General features: G+C 53.5%; 1 protein-coding gene across 1 annotated transcript in view; it reads left to right on the top strand.

Moving 5' to 3' along the window:
- Window positions 1-17,918, top strand: part of CFAP46 (cilia and flagella associated protein 46) — a 64,337-nt gene that overhangs the window by 27,712 nt on the left and 18,707 nt on the right. Inside the window, exons 17-29 of the mRNA XM_032609032.1 lie at window positions 2,379-2,527; window positions 3,460-3,558; window positions 4,191-4,323; window positions 5,045-5,191; window positions 6,846-7,046; window positions 7,152-7,258; window positions 8,352-8,528; window positions 9,345-9,480; window positions 13,060-13,248; window positions 13,951-14,139; window positions 15,717-15,851; window positions 15,933-16,112; window positions 16,544-16,714. Of these exons, the coding sequence (XP_032464923.1) occupies window positions 2,379-2,527; window positions 3,460-3,558; window positions 4,191-4,323; window positions 5,045-5,191; window positions 6,846-7,046; window positions 7,152-7,258; window positions 8,352-8,528; window positions 9,345-9,480; window positions 13,060-13,248; window positions 13,951-14,139; window positions 15,717-15,851; window positions 15,933-16,112; window positions 16,544-16,714 (2,013 nt within the window). The remainder of the gene's footprint in view (window positions 1-2,378; window positions 2,528-3,459; window positions 3,559-4,190; window positions 4,324-5,044; window positions 5,192-6,845; window positions 7,047-7,151; window positions 7,259-8,351; window positions 8,529-9,344; window positions 9,481-13,059; window positions 13,249-13,950; window positions 14,140-15,716; window positions 15,852-15,932; window positions 16,113-16,543; window positions 16,715-17,918) is intronic.

Here is a 17,918-nt window from a genome sequence, read left to right as displayed (position 1 = left end):
CACATAATGGCTTTCTTCTCTTTCCTTATTTTATTCCCTGATGCTTATCAGAATATTGTCAACTTGGTTGAGACATATTATTCGTTTCATTTATCATCAGATGCAACTGGCTAGTATTTTGTTCGGGGTGTTTGCCTCTATGTTCATGAGGAAATTGGTGTTTAATTTTCCTTTCATACTACACGCTTGTCAGGAAGTGGTAAGAAGCTGCACTGACTCTGAACTGTTTTCTGCTCCCAGCGCTCCTGACCGCAGGTGTGCGGGTTTCCGCACAACAGCCAGTTCTCTGCTCCCCTTGGACACCAGCTGGGTGACCCCCCCATTTAACTCAGTTCTGGCACTACGTGCCAGGGTCAGTGCAGGCCCCACAGGGTCAGGGCTCCGTCCCTCGAGGCCGCCCCCACCAGACGCCGGTCACAAGTGTCGGGTCCCCAGGCCACTGCACTCCATGCAGTGTGGCCATGAATCGGGTTCCCACGACCCCCTCCTCAGGTTCGATGTTTGCCATGACAGCTCCCAGACTCAGGAAAACGCTTGACTTAGCTAGATCGCTGGTCTGTTACAGAGGATGTTGTAAAGGATGCAGATGAGCAGTCCGATGAGGGGGTCCATGGGGCAGGTGTGGAAGGGTCCCGAGCACGGGAGAGTCTGTCCCTGTGGAGCTGGGGTGTGCCGGGCACCACCCTCCTGGCAGGTGGACATGTTCACCAGCCCAGAAGCTCTCCAAACCCCTTCCCGCAGGGTTTCCCTGCAGGTTCCGGGACAGGGCGTGGCTGATCGGCTCTCGGGCCGTTGGGAATTAACTCAGCCTCCAGCCCCCGCCCCCCCGCCCAGATGTCGGGGACGGGGCTGAGGGTTTCACTCTCCCATCACGTGGTTGGTTCCTCCGGCTGCCAGCCCCCATCCTGAAGCTCTGTAGGGATGGCCAGGAGTCACCTTGCGAGTGTAAACTCAGGTGTGGGTGAAAGGGGCTTGTGAACCACAAAATCCGAAGGGTTGTAGGAGCTCAGTGCCAGGAACCAAGAACAAAGACCAGAGGTGTGTGTCTTATTCTATCACAACATCACACTGACCTTTTAGTCAGTTAGAGAGTGTTCCCTTTTTTAACTCTTCTTGGGAATAATTTGTATAAGATTAGCTGTTATTTCTTCCTTAAATGTTTGGAAGAATTCCCTGGTGAAGACTTCTGGGCCTAGATCTATTTGAGAAGATTTTAAAATATGGATCCAATTTACTAAATAGTTACAGAACGCTTCAGATTTTATAAATTTTTTGTAATGTTGGTGGGTTGTGTTTTTCTAGAATGTTTCCAGTTAATATAAAATTTTAAATTTATTGGCATAATGTGGTTCTTACTATCCTTTTTTTTTTTTTTTTTTGCGGTATGCGGTTCTCTCACTGCTGTGGCCTCTCCCGCCGCGGAGCACAGGCTCCGGACGCACAGGCTCAACGGCCATGGCTCACGGGCGCAGCCGCTCCGTGGCATGTGGGATCCCCCCGGACTGGGGCACGAACCCGTGTCCCCTGCATCGGCAGGCGGACTCTCAACCATTGTGCCACCAGGGAAGCCCCTTAATATCCCGTTATCATCTTTTAGTGTCGGCCTCACCAGGAATGATCAATTATTAGTTGCTCAAAATAACACACCCTTTCCAGGCCACCCAAATGCCACTGGGCTGGGATGTAACCCCTGACAGGGCTGTTTTATTTCATTGCCCTTGAGCCTCAGGTGCGGGCTTTGGGGACCCAGTCGGGCACTAGCCTTCAGTGGGCCCTCTCTACTCCACCTGCAAAGGAAGAGTCACAGGTGCTGTTCAGGCTCTCAGCTGCCTCTTCTGTCAGCAGACATCCCAGGACACGTGTATCCCAAGGTGCCAGGTTCACATCTCTTGATTCACATCTTCCGTGTCTTGGCCCAGTCATTTTTGCCTGCATTGTTCACTTTTCAGTGCTTTTAAGCAGATTTTTAAAATAGCTCATCCAACTTCTCTAATTTTCTACTGAGAATATCAAACCTAGTGTGACATTATAAGAAGTATTAGTTCGTCTCTGTCTATACTGAATTTGAAAGCAATTGTACGTGTGTATAAAGAAATGAAACAAGGACATTAGTTTGAATGAAAGCAGATGGATTTTTCTTGTGAGCATCTTTATACTTGGGTGCTGAAGATTCCAGGAAATTGCACACGACAAGCTGAAAGCCATTAACTGAAGGACAGGAGGCAGAGAGCACATCACTCCTTCCCTCAACAGACACTAGTTCAGCACCCCTGTGCGCGTGGCACTGTGGACAGAGTTTCTGGAGGGAAGACCCTGTGAGCTGGGGGCCCACCCTTCCCCTGTCTTTGACCTTACATGTTTGCTGTGTATTGATGTAGACGTACAGTTTATATTATCTGGACCACTTGGTCGAGGCCCTGCAGAAGGTGTTCCTTCATGAGCTCACCATCCCGGTCCTGCAGTTGGAGGTGCTCATTGCAGCCTCCGTGGTCGACAGCAAGAGCCTCAAGGACCTCTACCACCTCCGGTTGGTACCACCTGCTTTATTTTTGGGGGAGCTGGGAGACATTTAAGTGGCTAAGGTGAATATTTCCCAAAGCAATATAAAACCAAATAAGATTTTAAAATATTAATTCTGTAGTTGACGATTTATATAAATAATAAAGTCCCTAAGATTTGTCAAGCCAAATAAATCAGAATACTTAAACATAAAAATAGTATTTTTAGTTTTAAAATTTCTGCCTGGTTCTTAAGAGAATATGATTATTCCAGGGAAATACACACTGAAGTAGAATAAGTAGAAAAAAGGAGCATTTTTGTGTCTCCAGCTTACTCTCAGATAGTTCAGGAAAACATTTGATATATATAAATTTTATATAAAATTTATGTGTAAATAAGTTTTAATTATTTCCTGAACTATATATGAAAGTTTATATATAGTTCAGGAAATAATTTTTATATATACAATTTTTATATTTTTATAAAGTTTTATATAAAATTTTAATAGATCTTTACATATATAAAATTGAGAGAGAGAGAGAGAGAGAGAACCTGGGTGGTGAAGGATGTAGTAATTCTTTGTATTGTTTGTGTAACTTTTCTGGAAACTTGAAATCATTTCACAATACAACTGTTTTACACAAGAATCAAAGCAGAGCTTGTTTGCTTAAAGTTGTAACGGGTCAGAGCCCCACCCACTGCACCTTGTCTTGACCTCGAAAGCTGACCCTGAGACTATAAATGCGTATGGAGTAAAATTCATGAATGAGTGTAGAAATGTGCTCTACCTGAAATTTGATGGAGCCATCTGTTATTTTTCCCTAGTAATCTGGCTTAGCTTTACAAATTATAGAAAATAGCCTCAGATTATCCATTCCTTTACCCATTTACCAACTTATATCAAGTTGGCTGAGCCCAGGGCAGCCCGACTCAGGGCTGATGCTCCTCTCGCCCCCCCAGACTTGCCCTAGTTTGTTCTGATTTGAAGTTGAGGGAAGCAGCCACTTTCCACGAGGAGGTGGGCGGGCACGCCTACATCTGCGACGTGGAGCAGGTGAGGTAAGTCAGCCGAGCCGCGGAGCTCCGCCTGCTGCCGTGCCGCTCAGGCACCGGCCCTGCTCTCGGCCGCGTCTCCTCGGGCCCCAGGCCCCGTCTCCCACCACGGCTGGGCAGCAGGGGCAGTTCATTCCTCACTTGCCCTCCCGTGTGTGGGCGTCTCCCGGGCTGGGGCCGCGTGGCGGAGGGACACAGCACCAGGCGTGTGCAGGGGGCCGGGGGAGCGGGACGGGTGAAGGAGGCGGCGTCCTGAGGGCACACGGGGAAGGAGGGTCCCACAAGAAGCAGGGGCTGGAGGGGCCTCTGCGGGCTGCCTTTCCAGATGGGGCGGAGTTCTGGCCTGGATGCAAGTTTGAGATGCATGTTAAACATCCAGGTCGGGCTGTCAGACAAGTAGCTGGATGCATGAGCCTGGAGTCTGGAAGAGAGAGTGGGCTGGGAGTGGAAATTTGGGAGTCATATATGCTGCTAAACCATAGGGATTTAAGAAATCTTTGTAAACACGTGAGTGCATAGCGGCTTCTTGTAGCTATTTTCATTTGCATTTCTTTGATTCCTACTGAAACTGAACATTTTCAGGTGTCTCTGGCCATTGTATTTCTTCTTTGGCATAATGCCCGCTTTACTTATATTAGCTGCAGAAAAGAAATTGCCTTGAAAAAGGAGAAAAATAAGGAACCTCTATTAGAAGAAAGTCTGCCAACACTGAGGGAGCCCCTCACTCCAGCCCAGCAAGCAGAGATGAAGCCCCTCGTAGCAAAGGATAAGGTAGCCTCTCTCTGCAGAAGCACCTTGGTTCCTAGCCCAGCGGGGGCAGTGACAGGCCCCCGCTCCAGCCAGTAAGCTCGGACTTGTCTTAACTGCCTGCTGCCTCCAAATCCTGGTGCGGGGTTTCCTGGGAAATCCAGGGACTGATGGGATGTGTCCCCACCCTACAGGCCCTGGAAGTCCCCAGGGAAGACGGGACTGCAGGGCCTGAGCTGCAGTTCAGAGAGGCCGGGCTGGGAGTAGCGGGTGCCCCCCCGGGAGAGCTACCGTGCCAACCAGAAGGGGGAAAGGGCGAGGCCCTCGCAGCCAGAGCGGCCAGGAGGTCTGAGCGCCCACCGGCCTGCCCCCGACCCCGTCCGGTGGTGGGCTCGCCTCGTATGGGCTTGCGCGTAAAGGAAATAACCATCCCCACCACCATGCTCCGAGGTCACGAGCACTTGTTACCATGGGAGTGCCACACCTGGGACTCCCTTCTTGGTGGGGGATGGCCGGGGCCCGGAGTGCGCAGAGCCCTCCTGCAGGACAGGCCAGGCGAGCCACCTGCACCTGGGGCTGCTTGGTGGGCCTGGTGGATGAGGAGAGACAGACTTCCCGGGGGACAGCCCGGCCACGGGCACCGGAGTGGGGGCTGGGCTTGGCGGGTGCGGGGCCGGTGGGGAACCTCGCTCGACAGCACGGGCCCTGCACCCACGCAGCACCGGCGGGCCTGCATGTCTTACAGACTTTGAAGATAAACGGAGAGACCGGCAGGGGCCTGGATGGAATGTCCTTCCCGCAGTTGTGGACCCTCAAGGCTGAAGTCCTGCTGGAGATGGACCTGTACCAGCCTGCCCGGCTGCTCCTGTCAGAGGCGTACCTGGCCTTCCAGGTGAGGCCACACCTACCCAGCCCACTGCACCTGTGGGGCCTCTTCCCCCGAGAAGCAGCCCCCCAACTCCGTGTCCCCGCTGAGACCCTTCTCTCTGGGAGGCAGGGAACTGTCTGTGCTGAAGCCTGTTCTAGAGCACCCGTCCAACTCCCATGTGCAGATCCAGCTCTGCCGAGGTCTGTCCTTCACGTCCTTTGTCTGTCGGCTCCTCTGGTTTCTCGAGCTCCTTCATCAGAGTGTGTTAGAGCCTCTTTCTCCTCCTGGGCTGGGGGGCCCCTTCTGTTTCTGAGCCGGCCTCTCGATGTGCGTGTGGACAGGCGCCCCTGGCGAGGCCGAGGGCTTCGGTTTTGTTCTAAGAGGCAGATAGATGGGGCCCCAGGGCCCCAACCCATTTGGCTGTTTTGTTGCTGCTCCTCGGTGTGGGCCCTGCAGGTGTCTGTGGCATCTCCGGGGTCTCACTGGAAGCCTGGGGTTCACCGGCCCCCTCAGAAAGGCTTGACTCCAGCCTGGATGCTCAGATCTCAGCTCAGCCCCTCAGGACCCCGCTACTGTCTGCTGGGTTTCTTGAGCCTGCTCTGCCCCTGAGCACAGGTCTTTGGACCCTCCCCCAGGCCCCGCCCCCTCCAGTGCCAACTTCTGGAAGCCCCAGGCTCCTGCCTCCTCCCCCAGCTCAGCTGTGGCTTTCTTCCTGGGCTCTGTCCCCCGTGAGGACGGACGCCCTCGGGAAAAACCCAGGACAGAGCGGAGCCACCCGTGTGTGCGTCCCTCCCTCCCCAGAGGTAGTAGCTCGGGTGCAGCATCAGCGGCTCCCAGGGCCTCAGACGGGTGCTTCTGTCTCCAGGTGGGTTCAGAATTGTTCCCTGGGAGGGTGGGGCAAAGCTACAGAACCAGACAGGCTGGCACTTCCTTTGTAGAAGAACTCCAGAAAGAGAAGCATCCCTAATAAAGGTACAAAAACGTCACAGCCTTGGGAGGTTCAGCTCTCTGTCTTAGGCAGGGGGACAGGTGTGTGCAGACTAGACTCAAGAGGGAGCGTGGCCTGGGAAGGGACGGAGAAGGCCGTGCGGCTGCTGAAGGGAAGCGGCCAGGGTGGGCCCTGGGGGGATGCAGAGGAGCACAGGCACGGAGGGGCTCCCAGGGGCCAGGAATCTGGACCAGAGGGTGGACAGGTGGCTGAAGGAGGTGGGGGGCTGTGAGCCAACACCCACATGCCACAGGCGCCGCAGTCCCGTCTCCTGGCCTGTGGCCGTGCATCCGTGACCCTCCCTGTCAGCCTCCCCCAGACCCACGAAAGAGTCATCCACACGCTGCCCTCACCTCCACCTGGCCGCCACCTGACCCTCCTGCTGCCAGGAACGGGCTTTCCAGGGCTGTCAGTGCTTTCCAGAGTCAGGGGAATAGGTTTTAACACATACACAGGCATCAAGCCCAGCCCCTGCGCCCTCACACTGCAGGCATGTCGCCAGACAAGAGCTCAGACGGTGTGTGCAGAGGCCTGGTGCCACGGCTGCCGTCTCTCAGTCTCTGTCTCTCTCTGTCTCAGTTTCTCTGTCTCTCTGCCTCTCTGTCTCTCTATCTCTTTATCTCTGTCTCTCTCTCGCTCACTCTCCCCCCGCCACTCCCCGTCCTGTCTCAACACGCACCTCTTTTTTAGGAGCTCGACGATCCTTGTGCAGAATCGAAATGCCTGCACCTGTTGGCACGGTTGGCAAACAAGGAAAAGAAGTACGGGCAAGCTAGGAAGATGGCCGAGAGGGCCCAGCACCTGGGGGGCAGTGAGCAGTTCTGGTACGATTCCACCCTGACCCTGGCGGACACACTCCTGTCCACCGAGAACGAGAGGAGAGAGGCAGTGGTGAGGGGCCGGCCACGTGCCCACCCAGCGGTGCAGCCTGCGGGGGGTGGGGGGGGAGGGGGCGGGACAGCGGGGGCCGCCGTGACCCTGCTGGGCCTGCCTCAGGTCTGCCAGCTGTTCCAGAAGCTCATAGATACCTTCAACGTTCTTAAGAAGGAGAGACCGAACCGAATGCCCATACTGGAATTCATGACCACAGACCTAGAAGCCAGGTAATTTTTTGTAAGAAAAAATGTTAATCAACATGAAAATAGTGGTTTACTTTTTTCCATCTATTAATTTTTAAGCCTACGAAGTTCAGAGGCTCACAGGACAGGGCCCTGTGCCCACAGCCTCCGCCCGCATCCCTTCCTGGCAGCAAGCATTTCTCTCAGGATGGGGCGAGTGGCCTTGTTTGTCCCGTGGATTCTCAGCTCCCCCGGAAGTGGCTCCATCTCCGGGCAGCCTCTAAGGCTGGGGCAGGCCCGGCCTCTCCTCTCCCCACGTTGCCAGGTGGTCAGACGTCCTCCTGGGGTCTGTTGGTCTGTCTGCTCCTCTGCTCTCCAGTTTTCTGGGCCGCGTGTCAGGTCCACAGAGACAGCACCAGGGTCTCTGCAGCTGCCTGGGAGGCGGGAGGCCGCAGGAGAGAGACCCCAAGTAGGATCGCTAGCTTTCAGATCAGCAGCTTATCTTCGAGCCATCCTCCTGGTCGTTTATCTTCTCGCAGAAAGTGGTTTCCTCGCGGTTTCAGCACGGACGTTCATGGGTGCCTTTCTCGTAACTGTGCAAAGCCTCGAGGTCTGTCTCCTAAGTTGGATTTGCAGATTCCAACTGAATCCACCTTCTCAGAGCAGCTTCTGCTTTACTGACCAAAGAATTGTGGATTTTGCCTGATTTTGGTTTTCTGTATTCTCTCTTGGTCTTTGCTGAGTTCTTCCTGTGCTGGGAGAGGGCTTGTTCTGTCATGGCTGTTCTGTCTCCCCCTCTGGGATGGGTTCCTTGGCCCCTGTGCTCTGTCTCTCCCCCTAGCAGAGGCACCTCTGACGCCCCCTGCAGCAGCCTGCAGGTGTGACCTATGAACGGATTCCATTTCCAGTGGGTTTTCTTTTCTGCCCCTGAGTGTTTTAAGAGAGGGGCGGGGTGGGGAGTTGTTACTTTCTAATTTTATGGCATTGTGACCAAAGAACGTGCGTGTCTTGTAGGATTTCTGGTGTCAAGAAACGCTGGGGAAAGTGTTTTTCCCTGTGCCCAGATGGAAGCTAGAGGTGGGCGGTGGCCTTGACCACGAGTCTCAGGGAAGCGCCTCCCCGCCCCGCCCCCCCCCAGGTGTGTGAGCCTCCAGATCAAAGCCGCCCAGGAGCCGGAGGACTCTGAGCCCTTCCAGAACTCGCTTCTGCTGATGGAAATGGATGATCGCTTGCTGGAAATTGAGGAGAAGTTTACCAACATTGGCCACAATGAGAAGTGTGTGGACATCAAGCTGGAGCGCGCCAAGATGAAGAGGTGGGTGGGCCCACGCCCCCCTCCCGGCCTTCCGCTGCACTTCCCTGCTTCCCCCACGCGCCCAGCTTTCCTCCCGGGGTTCCACGACCCTCCCCCAGAGACACGTACTGGGGTCCGCAGCCTCTGGGGGGCGTCCACCCACGTCATCCCGGCCCAGCCCTGGCCCCAGGCGTGTGCGTCTTCCCACGACCATACGGGTGCGGACACACGTGTGCACACGCGGCCACACGCACGTCACCTCGGGAGGCCCGGGCGCTGCCCCCACTCCAGCGGGCCGGCAACCCTTCCACGTGACCCTCCCCTGTCCCCGCACCCCGCCCAGGGCCCCCCCACGGTCGGGGCCACGCAAGCGTCCAAGACACAACAAGCAAACCAAGGGCAGGGTATTACAAACAGCCTTTATGCGGGAAAAGAAACCTGACACCTGTGAAACCCAACCTAACACAGTATTATCATAGAAGCAGTATATGTAGAACTTTAAAAAATGCAAAAAAACACAGACAGGAAAATTAGGTGTTTAAACCAGCACAGCTAACATTGTGGCATTGCTTCACCTGATGTATCAGCACAGCTTAGTTATGAACATAGTGTCACACTGTGCTGACTGCATCGCTCCAGATCGCTCCTTTTTTTTTTTTTTCCTCTGAGATATATTGAGAATATCTTTCCAGGTGAAACATCTACTTATAAATTTTAAAGTACTAATAAAATATACATCATAATTACAAGAAAATTACACGCTACACATTTTGTTAGTACTGACGACGTAATGCTTTGACATTTTTGTTCTAAATTCCACTCTTCCGTCCAATAAAGGTTATCTGCCCAAAATGAGAAAGATGCAGAACAGAAAACTGCATGTTACTTGGAGGCATACGACCTGGTCCAGAGAGCTGCTGCTGAAGAGGAAGAGCTATTTCACCGTATTCAGGGCTTACTGTCCCTTCAGGGTGTAAGTGTGTTATGTGATTTTTACCTCAATTTTTAAAAACCTAGAATGCTATGGAGGAAATGCCCAAATGTTTGGAAAGTAAGTAGCATACATCAAAATAGCTATGGGCCAGAGAAGAAATCAAAAGGGAAATTATTTGGAACTGTAATGCTGCAGGGGGCGCATATCAAAATGTTTAAGATATCTCTAATGCAATACTTAGGGGAAACTTTGTGGCACTAAACACCTGTATGAGAAGAGAAAAAGATCCCAAATCAATGATCTCACCACCCTCTGCAATGTGAAAGGAGAAAAAGAGCAAATCAAACTCAAAATAAGTAGAAGAAAGGAAATTGAAGATCACAGTACAAATCAATGAAATAGAAAACACAAAAATTAAAAAGAAAATCAATAAAGCCAAAAGCTGTCTCTTTAAGAAGATCTGTAAAGTGATAAACTTGTAGCCAGACTGATCAAAAAAAAGAGAGAGAGAGAAAGAGAGAGAGAGAGAGAGAGGACGTAAATAAGCAATACCAGAAATAAGAGCTGTGACATCACCACAGACTCTACACACATGAAAAAGATAATAAGGGCATATCAGGAGCAACTCTAGCCCAAATATTTGACAGTTAGATGAAATGGATGGAAAATGGCTTGGAAGACACAGGCTACCAACCCTCACTCAAAAAGAAACAGAAACTGAATAGCCCTCTGTCTACTAAATAAACTGAATTTGTAGTTCAAAGATTTTCCACAAAGAAAATGTCAGACTCATATGGCTTTACTGGTGAATCCCACCAAACATTTAAGGAAAATTAATACCAATTCTGCACAAACTCTTTGAGAAAATTGAAAAGGAGGGAATACATCCCAACTCTTCTATGAGGATGATACCAAAACAAGGTAAAGGTATTAAAAAAAAAAAAAAAAAAACAACCTACAGGCCATTATTCTTCATGAATATAGATGGAAAAATTTTAAACAGAATTTAGAAAATTAAGTCCAACAATGTATAAAAAGGATTATATTCCAAGTTGAGGTTATCCCAGGACTTGTTTAACATTCAAAAATCAATCAATTTGGTTCACCATATACTTTTTTAGAATTTTCTTTTTTTTTTTTAATTAATTTATTTTTGCTGCGTTGGATCTTTGTTTCTGTGCGAGGGCTTTCTCTAGTTGCAGCGAGTGGGGGCCACTCTGCATCGTGGTGTGCAGGCCTCTCACTGTTGCGGCCTCTCTTGTTGCAGAGCACAAGCTCCAGACGTGCAAGCTCAGTAGTTGTGGCTCACGGGCTCAGTAGTTGTGGTGCATGGGCCTAGTTGCTCCACGGCATGTGGGATCTTCCCAGACCGGGGCCCGAACCCATGTCCCCTGTGTTGGCAGGCAGACTGTCAACCACTGCGCCACTAGGGAAGCCCTCACCATATATTTTTAAAAATTAAAAATAAATGATCATCTTAATAGATGCAGGAAAAGCATTTGGCAAGATCCAACATCCATTTCTGATTAAAAAAAAAAAACTCTTAGCAAACTATTAATAGAAGGGATCTTCCTCAATCTGATAAAGGGCATCTATGAAAAGAACTAGAGCTCACATGTTGAAAGATTGAATGCTTTCCCCTTAGGTGAGGAATAAGACAGCAATGCGTCCTGCACCACTTTGATGCAGAATTTTATTAGAGTTCTAGCCAATTCAACAAAGCAAGAAAAAGAAATTAAAGGCGTCCAGACTGGAAAGGAAGAAGTAAAACTGTCTTTGTTCACAGCTAACATGGCCGTCTGTATAGAAAATCCTGTGTAATCTACAAAATAAGAAAGCTGTTAGTACTAAGGAATGAGCTTAGTAAGGTTGCAGGATACAAGCACAATATACAAATATTAATTGTATATTTCCATATACTAGGAATGATCAGTTGGATATTAAAAATTTTAAAACAACACCATTTATGACAGCATAAATATGAAATTTGACAAAAAAGTGAAAACTCGTACCCCAAGAACTACAAAACATTGCTGAGAAAAATTAAACAATACCTAGATAAATGAAAAGATATATCAAGTGCATGGCAGAAAACTTGGAGTTATTAAGATGTCAGTTCCCCCCTAAATTATCTGCAATCCTGATCAGGATACTGCAGGGTTTGTTTGTTTTTTAGAAATTGACAAAGTGATTTTTAAATTTATATGGAATTTCAAAAGACCTAACATAGCCAACACAACTTCGAAAAAGAAGAACAAAGTTGGAGACCGACACCACCTGATTTTGACTCACTATAAAAGCTACAGGAACTGAGACAGTGTGGTTTTAGGGTTAAAAATACACAGACATCAGTGGAACGTAAGATACACGCACAGAGACAGAAAACTGACTTTCAGCAAAGGTGCAGAGAGTTCAGTGAACAAAGTCCATCTTTAGAACAGTGGTGCTGGAGTAACTGGACATCCGCATCCAAAAAATAAACTTCAATTCTTACCTCACACCATATGTAAAAATTAACTCAAAAATGGATCACAGGCCTAAATGTAAGAGCTAAAACTATCAAACTTCTAGAAGAAAACAGGAAAATACCTTTGCAGCCTTAGGTTTAGCAAAGATTTCTTATGTGTGACATCAAAAGCATGATCCATCAAACAATAAATTTATAAATTGGACTCTGCTCTTCAAAAGACACTATTAAGAGAATGAATAGACAAGTCAATGACTGGGAGAAAATGTTTGCAAATCATTTATCTGACAAATGTCTTGTCTCCAGAGTATACAGAGGACTTTCAAAACTTAGTAAGACATAAACAACCCAATAAAAACAGACCAAACATTTGAACAGACATTTCTCCAAAGAAAATACGTGGATGGTAGATAATCAGGTTGAAAAGATGGCCAATGATATTAGTGAGTCAGGGAAACGCCGATTATAACCACAGTGAAAAACCGCTGCACACCTGTTAACATGGTTACAACTTGAAGGACCGACCGCACTGAATATTAGAACAACCTGAGGAACTGGGACTCTCCTGCGCTGCCCGTGGGGACACAACGTGTGCAGCCACCTTGGGAGGTGGTTTGGCAGCTTCCTGAAGAGTTAAGCACAGGCCCGCCGTATGCCCCAGCCATCCCGCTCCTAGCTGTTTACGCAAGAGACGTGAAAGCACGTGTTCACACACACGTGTGCATGAAAGCTCACAGCAGTGGTATCTGTAACAGCCCCAGACTGCGAGTGGGTGAACACACTGGCGCGTCGACACGACAGAACACTGCTTGGCTGTACGAAGGGATTAACATACAGGCAACAACGTGGATGGACCCTAACGTAACCACGCTGAGTGAAGCACGCCAGGCAGAGTACATGCTATACGATTCCATTCATGTAAAATCCGAGAAAGTGCAAGCTAACTTGTAGACTCAGAAAGTAGCCACATGTTTGCCTAAGAAGGAGGAGGTTGGGGGGGGGGGGGCAGGGGGGTTGGGGGCGAGGATGCAGCCATCATCTTCGTGGGTATCAGTACGTCAGAACGCGCGCGACCGTCGGGGCTGACTGGGTGGAGGCTGAGCCTTGGTGGGAGCGCCCGTGCCGTGACTGCCCGCGCGCGCGCGTCTCAGTTGCAGCACGTCAGCACCCCTCTGGTGAGGAGGCTGGCGCACCTCAAGCTCAGCCTCGTGGAGGTGTGTCTGGACATGCTCCAGCTCATGTGGGAGGAGACCCTGGAGCGGCAGCTGGAGCAGCGCTCCGTGGACAAGCTGCTGGCCGACTACCTGCAGAGCCCCAGTGACTACACTTCTGTCGGCCTGGTAACCGTCAACAGACGCTCACCGGTCCCCCGGGGCCCCCACCAACGGGGGCTGTCATGCTGCAGTGGGGCCTCCACCTCCGTGTGCCTGAAGTGCAGACCAGCCAGTGGGAGTCCAGGAGGCCAGGTTTCACAGGCCTACCCCTGAGGTCTCTGAACCCTCAGAGTGGGTTCCCTGCCCCCACAGCTCCCGGCAGGTCCCAGCAGTCCCGTCTAACTGGCTAATGAAAGCAGGGTCGTACTTAGGGGGAGACCCCCTGTGCACAGACGGCTTCCCTTCCCAAGGCGCGAGTTTGCTCTGACGGTCATGTCGTCACAGTAAGGAGTCCATAAAGGTCAGCTGCAGTCTGTTAAGAAAATAAGTTACATTTGCAAAATATTTGTTTTAGGGAAACATGTCCTGGCATTTTAGACGTTGTCTTAGATTTCATGAAGTATGAATCAAGTTAATTTGATGTAACTCTAAACGGATCAAATTCGTCCTGAAATGGAGCTGCATACAAACTCATGTCCTTGTCAGTCAGCCCCAAATTAAGGTTCCATCAGCAGACTTCAGACCCTCCCAACACCTGAGCCTTGGAGACCCTCGCCACAACGCATGGGGTGTTAGAGGGTGGGTCCCGCTGGGGAGCGGCAGCAGCGGTGGGCCTATTGCGTTTCCGGGGCGGAGGCGGAGTAACTGAGGCGGTCTGTGTCCCTGAAGAAGTGGTTCACCCTGAAGCGGACCCTGGCGCACACCGTGCTGGCCCAGCTGGGGAGCCTGCAGCCACTGTGCACCGGCTGCGTGGAGCTCCGCGCCCAGCTCCTGGGCCTGGCCGGGAAGGCCCTGCACCTGTTGGCCGTGCACGCAGACCCCCTGCGCCCCGCCTTCTACTGGGAGGAGAGCCTCTTGGTACGTGCTTCTGCTTCTGGCTGGTTCACAAACCTACCACCTGTGCTTAAAAAACAGAAACAAGATATTTAGAGCTCACCTGACCTCAGTAAGAACTGAGGTAGCAAACAGGTCTCAAATCATCCCCGTCAAGAAGGGCGATGTGGGCTATGGAAGGAAGGAAAGGGCGGCAGCAGCCCTGCCCGGGGCCTGCAGGGAAGGACGGAGACAGGGACCTTGGGGACAGGCCCGAGGAGGGGCGGCCGCCCTTTGCAAAGAACAGGTGGGAGAGGAAGGGCAGGCACACGGCTGGTCCTGGTCAGAGGGCAGGACGGACCCATCCTAAGTGGGGCATCCCACCCCACCCCAAATGTGGGTGTCCCTGGTGTCTCCCTCACCCTGGCAGCTCTGCACCTGGGCGTCTGGCCTGCACCTGAGCACTGGGCCTGCATCCTATAGCACAGTGGGGGGCCCCGCCCACCTCCCTCCCTCCCCCTCCCCCTCCCTCCCCTCCCCCTCCCTCCCCTCCCCCACCCATACAGTCAGGTGAAGCCCTGACCCCAGCAGCTGCATCAGTGCACAGAAGCCCACACCCTTCTCTCCAGCACTCCCCACCCCCAGCAGGCCTGGCACCCCTCCGGAAGGAGCTCTGGTGACAGCCACTGCCACCGCTGGCCGTGGAAGCTCCAGGTCACCGTCCTAACCACCTCTGCAGATGCCACCTCCTCCAACTGGAAGGCACCTGCTTGGCGGTGCAGCCAGGCTCATCCCCGTAGACCCTGCTCTTTTAGGAGACCCCCCAGCCCCGAGCAGCCAGGCGCCGCACCCCTGTGTGATTTGGGGCTGGTGCCTCCACTTCCCTGACCCAGCTGGGTGTGCAGGCCCCGGGGTCAGCCCGTGACTGTCTGTCCTGGGTCTCCAGGCCGCAGGACGTGACTCACATTTGAGTGAATTGATGGCGTTTGGCCCCTTGTCCAACCAGTATTTACTGAGCACCAGAGCAGGAGGCTCTGAGTCAGGCAGACGTGGACCAGATACACAGCTCCTTTCTGAGCGGGCGTCCCGTCTATGAAGCGGCCCTCACCACACCCCAACTCGCAGGGGCCGCTGGGGAAACGTGCCCCCCAGGCCTCACTTCGTGTCATGTCCCCTCAAACCCAGGGCTCCCCTTCAACCCGAGTCCTCCTGGGCCTGCTGCCCCCTAGGCAGTTTCCCTTGGCACCCTGAGGACCCCGTCAGGGGGGCTTGTCTTGCAGACAGGAGGGCCTTGTTTGTGCCTTTGCCCCCCGGGCCCCTGGGGCAGACTGGCAGCTGGCTCCCCGGGTCCTGGCCGGCCCGATTCCGGGGGAGGTGATTCTGAAGGACTGAAGGGGAGTGAGCACAGAAGGCCATTGACCTGAGCACGCCGAGGCCCCACCCTGGCTTCACGTGCCAAACACCAGGCTCTTGGGCCAGGGTCCTGCTGGTCACCTAAATCAGCAAGATGCCGGCCCAGCGCCCACAGCGCCCTCACCCAGGGGTCCTACAGAGACGCCTGGCCACGGCGGGCACTGCGTCCGTGCTGACGTGCGGGCCGACTGGAGGTGTGTGTTCTGTAGGGGGGCGCTGAGCTGAGCAGCCGCGAATGTCTGGAGAGCATCCAGGAGGACGAGGACCGCAAGGGGTCCTACGGCGGCCTGTTGGCCCTCAGGGCCACCCCCGAGGGGCACAGCAGGAAAGGCTGGGATCTGAAGGTACCCCTGCCCCAGCCCCCAGCCCCGCCCCGGGCGCGCCCTGCCCGCGGAGCTGGCCTGAGCCTGAGCCTCTCCCCGCAGAGGAGGATGGCGCTGGCCCAGCGGTACCTGGCCCAGGCGTCCGAGGTGCTGCTGCAGTGCCTGCAGGTAGCCCTGGGCAGCAACCTCCTGGACATCGCCGCAGCCGCCAGCCTGGAGATGGTGGAGTGTGTCGGCACCCTGGACCCCGCGGCCACCTGCCAGTTCCTGGCGCTGTCTCAGGTGCGCTCTGCTCTGGGCGCCTTCCACAAGGTCCCTCTTAGCCACCGGGGAGAAGGAGGGTCCCTGAGACCCCGGTGCTCCCTCCATTGGTGGCCCTGCCAGCCAGGCTGCAATTGGGCTCTGCCTCAAGGGTGGCGCTCATTGGAGGAAGCACCGTGGGCACCAGGAGAAGGGGGCCGGCCCCCCAAGGTTGCCCGGAGGCTCACGGGTGCACGAGCAGTGGAAGCCCTCCAAGCTCGTGTTCCTGCGACGTAGGGCAAGAGCGTCGAGCCCTCCTCCCCGTGTCCTGAGCTGCAGGCCTGCGGGCACAGCGGTGAAGGTCCGGCCTGGCCTCGCCCCGCGGCTGTGCCGGCCGCCAGGAGGAGCACCTGAGCGCCCACCCGCGCTGGACGGCGCCCGGGCCCCTCGGCAGCCTCCGCGGTCTGTTTCAGAGCTGCTCAGCCTCGGAGGGCATGCGAGACGTCCTGCTCACGGCCACGGCCGACACCAGCAGCTCCCAGCTGGCAGCGCTGCTGCAGCTGCGGCACAGGCTGAGGCGCCAGGAGAGGACGTCCACCAACCTGTTTGCCAGCGTGGAGCAGAGACTGGCCGCCATATCCAAGGTGACCGAGCTAGGGACGCCCCTGCCCCTGCCCCTGGCCCCGCGGCTCTGCAGACACACTCGGACCAAGTCCAAATCCTGGCTTGCTGTGTGGTTCTGGGAGGGTCACTCAACTTCTCTGAGCTGCAGCTTCCTCGTGGGCCCGGTGGGGGGATAGTAGCCCACCTCCTCGGTGACGGCGAGAGTCAGCGAGCTCGCAAGTACAAATGCCCAGGGGCTGCAGCAGGCCGCGATGGGACAGCACCCCGGGGCTCTGCTTTCAGCCCTCGCTGTGTTTGAAGGAAAGTTTTATACTCAGTCGAGTCTTAGAGTTTAATTTTGAAGGAAATTTGCAGAGCATGGTAGCTAATAGCACCTCTGCTTTTATTTGGGCTAGCAAATATGAATTGGAGATTTAAAGAAATTAAACTTGATGCAACTCAACAGAGAAAACAGGCCCGGATGCCCTCCTCCTTCACGGGGCTTCCACGGTTACTTGCATGGGCCGACCTCATATCCCTTGACCCAGGCTGCTTTCCTCCTTTTGACCTCTGAGGACAGGATGACCCTCTGTGGTGGGGCCGTCCTGTGCGCCGTGGGTGTTTAGCGGCAGCCTGGCCTCCAGCACCTCCCCAGGTGTGACAACCAAAAAAGTCACCAGGCCGAGAGCCAGTGCCGTGACCCAGGGACGGGAATCCTCCCTCCTGCGGGGCGGAGGCAAGACGGGGTGCAGGCTGCTCTGGGCCAGGCCAGCCTGGAGGAGGTGAGAAGCAGTACATGAACCGTGAAAACACTACCAGGTGAGAAGCAGTGAGCGTTCTGCTAAGATGCCCTACTGGAGGGAAACGGCCCAGGAGCCAGGCAGCGCGGACCACCGTCCTGAACCCGTGAGCACCAGTGATGCAGCTTCAAAGGCGCAAAAGAGAACTGCCAGAGACAGAGCAGCCGCAGACAGACCCCCGGCTCTGCGGGGAGGCTGCGGCCGCCCTCTTGGCCGCTGGCACGATGAGCAGATGAAGAGGCAGTGGCCTGCAGAAGCGTGTGGGGCGTCTGTGAGTGCCGGAGGTCTGGACAGACCTGGCCTGGAATGCTGCACCAGCGTGACCAGCCCTGGGCCACGAGAGGCTCAACAAGTTCCAAAGCACTGAAGTCATTCCGTTTGTTTTCTAACCACAAGGAAGTTAATACAGAAATCAGTAACTAAGAGGTACCTGTAAAACACACAA

The sequence above is a fragment of the Phocoena sinus genome, chromosome 16, assembly GCF_008692025.1.
Source record: "Phocoena sinus isolate mPhoSin1 chromosome 16, mPhoSin1.pri, whole genome shotgun sequence".
NCBI lineage: Eukaryota > Metazoa > Chordata > Mammalia > Artiodactyla > Phocoenidae > Phocoena > Phocoena sinus.
This window is presented reverse-complemented; position numbering and strand designations above follow the sequence as displayed.